Source organism: Primulina tabacum, chromosome 13 (assembly GCF_025594145.1).
Source record: "Primulina tabacum isolate GXHZ01 chromosome 13, ASM2559414v2, whole genome shotgun sequence".
Lineage (NCBI taxonomy): Eukaryota > Viridiplantae > Streptophyta > Magnoliopsida > Lamiales > Gesneriaceae > Primulina > Primulina tabacum.
The window spans coordinates 38,821,583-38,826,063 of NC_134562.1; the positions used below are offsets into that span (position 1 = coordinate 38,821,583).

Sequence of the window (4,481 nt, forward strand, 5' to 3'; positions counted from 1 at the left end):
GTTTCTCGTCCAGCCCAATTGGGAGCTGGTTAATAACTCTTTGTAATTAAAGCTGTAACAAGTCTGTATCGGTAGGTGCATATGATGAAAGTGGAATTAAGCATTTCTTTTTATATTTATGATTGATTTAGATTTTGGTATGTTATTAAGATATTATAAAATAATATATATAATAATCATACAAGTTAAAAATATATCAAACAATATAATATTTATCTTTATACATTATACATCTTTATTTTATCTCTATTTTATCATGCTTACTATGCATCGGCGGTTACTTATCAAATCTATAGCACCAAACCATGTCTTAAGGTTGTAACTTTGGAATGAACCGTTGAAATATTTATCTAAACATGATCATTTTTGTTATTTTAAAATTAATGAGTTTTTAATTTATTTATTTTATTTAAAGTCATATAGAGACCAATGTTTTCATAATCGGACCGATGATCAAACCGATTTACTTTAAAAAACAATTCAATCGATCGAACCGGTTGAACCAGCAATCAAACTGAAAAAACCGTTATATTATATAAAAAAATAATATTATATGGTAAATAATATATTTAAAATTATAAAGATATTAAATGTGCATATAAATAATAAATGAGATATATTTATCCATGTTTAAAATCTAAAAAAACATGCATCAAATCAAATATAATTATATAATATATATTTTTTTTAAAAAAATAAAAATAATATTTAATATTAATAAAATAATATTTTCAGTAAAATTCAAAATTCAAATAATCATATATAACAAAATAAATAAAAGTTTAAATTTTAAATATAAGAAATAATTTTTTAAAAGAAAATAAATAATAAAAAAATTAAAAATGGGTGCAGTTTATAGCATTGTTTCGAACAGAACCCTGACCTATTTTCGGTCAAATCGATTCAACCAATCGATGCGATCCGGAATTAAAAACAAAGCTATAGACTATATAAAAATTTAAAATATAAATAAAGATACAATTTAAATTTAAAATATAAGTACAAAAATAAGTTTTTTGTGAGACATTCTCACAAATTTATATTACTGAGACGAACTGACCCGATCAAAACTTACAAAAAAATAGTATTGACATAAAAAGTAATATTTTTTAAACGCATTAAAATTCATGTTGATGCAATCCAGGTGAATTGGTGAGCAGAGTTGGGACAATCCACCGAATCTGATGAGAGTTTTGTTTTAGAAAAATGAGCAAGGAGATATATCTTGTGGTGAAGGTATATCTCTGTATAATATGGCTGCAACTGTCTCCTGCAAATAAGGAGATGAACTCGTGAATGGACGCCAGAGGGGTGTCCGGCGTGGCCACTCCGATGTCTAAGTCAGCAGGTGAAGATAAAGGATATACGTGAGTGAATGTGTTTAACACAAAAAGAACCTGTTTATTATAGGAAGGTCTATGACTTTTCCTTGTTGTCAGTGCCTACTTACCACTTGTAGCCTTGGATGTTGACTTCCTGTCATGCCGTCCTACTTTTCCATCGTGTCACATGAGTAGGATTTTGTCATGAACGATTATCAAGACAAGGTCTTACCTACTCAAACACTCGAGTGCGGTACTGTTATCGAGGCTTCCCGGGTAGTGAGTCATCTGGGAGCTTGTATGAGAGCCCGGGCTTTTGTTAACCCGGGGAGAAGATGTCTCGGTCATTTACCTGCCTAGCCTCTGACGAACTCTTCCTGCAGATTTACCCTAATTTGGGCTATCCATATAATATCTCGGGTCATCCATGACCCGGACTCTAATGGAAGTATCACCACCCATCCAAAAATAGTCGGGCTAGAGTCACACTCGCTGTCCCGATCAGTCATGTTTAGACTCTATCAGAAAGACAATCAGCTTGTCTATAGAAGCATCGGGGGATTCATGAGCAACTCCAAGGAGAGCTGTCCCAAGCTCGATCTGTTCACGAAGAAGGGATGTCCGGTCTCTGCGCTACATTGGATAAGGCCAATTAGCAACTCTCAGCGGCTCAGGTAGATCTAGCAAAGGCCAGAGATGATGTTGCTGAGGGCCTTGTCCAGGAGGAAACCTTGAAGGGGACTATCTCGTTCTTAGAATCAAGGACTGATTCTTTGACTACCGAGGTAGAAAGACAGATGTCCCGGGCAACGGCCGTTGAAGATGTCCTGGCTGTTGCTAAGAACGATCAGAATAAGTGGCAAACCTCTCTCCTCCAATCCCCGGATTTTAAGAAGGCTGTTGAAGATCGGGCTTATCCTCTCTTCAGGACTGGTTTCGATAAGTGCCGAGAGAAATTTGAAGAAGCCGAGCTCTTCTAGAGGATAGGGAAGATTTTCCTAGCTTCGAACGAGCCATAGTGTCCCTTCCCAAGGATGCTGAAGATGAAAAGGAGGACATTGAAGAGGAAGAGCAGCCAGGGTTGAGTCCCATAGATTTAGAGTAAGAATGTAATTTTTCTTTCCACTTTTCTTGTAATCCTTGCCTTCGGGCTTTTATCAATTAAATTCTTTTTTAACATTCTGATTCCATATAATTTTATAGTGCTTGTAATATAACCGGCCTTAGATTCTTCTTATTCATAAACTGCTTGTGAATGTTGAATATCTGAATTTTTTCTAAGTGTTATAAAATAGCCGGTAATTTCAATAAGTAGTCGGGATGTTGAGCCCTGAGCTGCGTATAAATCCCTGTACTTAGTAAATGTTTGAGGACTTGACAACTAACCAGGGTACGGAGTCCTGAGCCAGGGAACTAATCCCGGGACTTAGAGTGGTCGAGGTGCGGAGCCCCGAGTGAGGGTACGGAGCTCTGGGCCGGGGAACTGATCTCAGGACTTGGAGTGGTCGAGGTACGGAGCCTCGAGCCAGGGTACAGAGCCCTGGGCTTATTAAATAACCAGGGTATGGAGCCCCGGGCCAGAGAACTGGTCCCGGCACTTGGAGTGGTCGAGGTGCGAAGCCCCGAGCCAGGGTACGGAGCCCTGAGCTTATTAAATAACCAGGGTACAGAGCTCGGGGCCGGGGAACTTATCCCGGGACTTGGAGTGATCGAGGTGCGGAGCCCCGAGCCAGGTACGGAGCCCTGAGCTTATAAAATATCCAAGGTACAGAGCCCTGGGCCGGGGAGCTGGTCCCGAGACTTATAGATTAACCGGAGCTTTGTAACTCCCGAGTTTAGATATAATAGTCAATGCACTTTTTGAGAAGAAAAGAACCCCATTATGTCTTCGAACAATAATTACATCTTAAGCGTAATAGTTTTTCAAATGAAATACATTCTAGGGTCGCTTGAGAGAGCGTCTTCCAGATAAAAAAGCTCTCGAACTAACTTTTCAGATTATCTTAAATTGTCATTCCCACCGAGCTTTCAATTTACCAACACCTCCAGCTGGATTGACTTTTTTCATCACCATATCTCCTATTTGAAAGTCTCGAATTCAGACTCGTTTGTTAAATGATTTCATAACCCGACCTTGGTAAGCTTCCATTCGAATCATAGCCCGTCTCTCTCTTCTCCTCCACCATATCCAATTCAATCGCCCTACTTTGATCATTATCATCCGGGTAATATTCTACCTGGGCAGAAGATTGCTCAATCTCAACAAGAAGAACTGCTTCAGAACCATACACCAGATTGAAGGGAATTTCTTGAGTTGGTGCTCGGGGAGCAGTCCTGTATGACCAGAAAACACTAGACAACTCTTCCACCCAGTCTTTTCCTTTTCCCTGTAGCCTAGTTTTCAAAACTTGCACGATAATTATGTTTACAACCTGCGTTTGACCATTTTCTTGAGGGTAAGCAACATAAGTGAAAGACTGGGCGATCTTCATTTCTTGGTACCAGGATGTGATCTCTTTTCCCTGAAACTGCCTTCCATTATGTGAAATTAGTCTCCTGGGAACTCCAAACAGGCATACAATGTTTTTCCACAGAAACTTCAAAACTTTCTTCTCAGTAATCCTTGCCAGGGGCTCGGCTTCTACTCACTTGGAAAAATAGTCGACGGCCACCAAAAGAAATTTCTTTTGAGCCCGGGTAACCGGAAAGGGACCGACAATATCCATCCTCCACTGATCGAAGGGGCAAGATGCCCAGATAGACTTCATTAGAGTGGTCGGGCTGTGCTAAAAACTAGAGTGGTGCTGACATCCTTCACATGTTCGGACCATTCGATAAGAATGCTGATTTAAAGTGGGCCACCAGAACCCAGCCAACATGGATTTTCGGGCTAACGAATTTCCTCCAAAATGCTCCCCACAACATCTTTCGTGTATCTCTCGGAGGATGTCTCTCGGAGGACATGCTCTACTTCTTCCCTATCCAGACACTTTAACAGAGGTCCTGGTATGATCTCCTGTACAAAATGTTATTTAAAAGAACAAATCTCGGAGATTGCCTCTTGATCTTTTGAGCCTGAGCTTGATCTTCAGGTAATTCATTATGGGTAATGAAATTGATCAGAGGCGTCATCAAGAATCTTCTGGTGCTGGCAGCATC

The 4,481-nt window shown here is 39.5% G+C and overlaps 1 protein-coding gene across 1 annotated transcript; it reads right to left on the reverse strand.

Moving 5' to 3' along the window:
• Nucleotides 1–3,433: 3,433 nt before the first annotated feature.
• Nucleotides 3,434–4,048, reverse strand: LOC142522128 (uncharacterized). Its single transcript, XM_075625277.1, has 2 exons — nt 3,972–4,048; nt 3,434–3,878 (listed from the first exon to the last, which is right to left on the reverse strand). The coding sequence occupies exons 1-2, from the start codon at nt 4,046–4,048 to the stop codon at nt 3,434–3,436; spliced, it is 522 nt and encodes a 173-aa protein (XP_075481392.1).
• Nucleotides 4,049–4,481: the final 433 nt, after the last annotated feature.

Coding starts and splice junctions, on each gene's coding strand:
- LOC142522128 (XM_075625277.1), bottom strand. CDS start 4,048: ATGGATATTGTCGGTCCCTTTCCGGTTACCCGGGCTCAAAAGAAATTT. Junction 3,879..3,971: donor GCCGTCGACTATTTTTCCAA/GTGAGTAGAAGC, acceptor TGGAGTTCCCAG/GAGACTAATTTCACATAATG.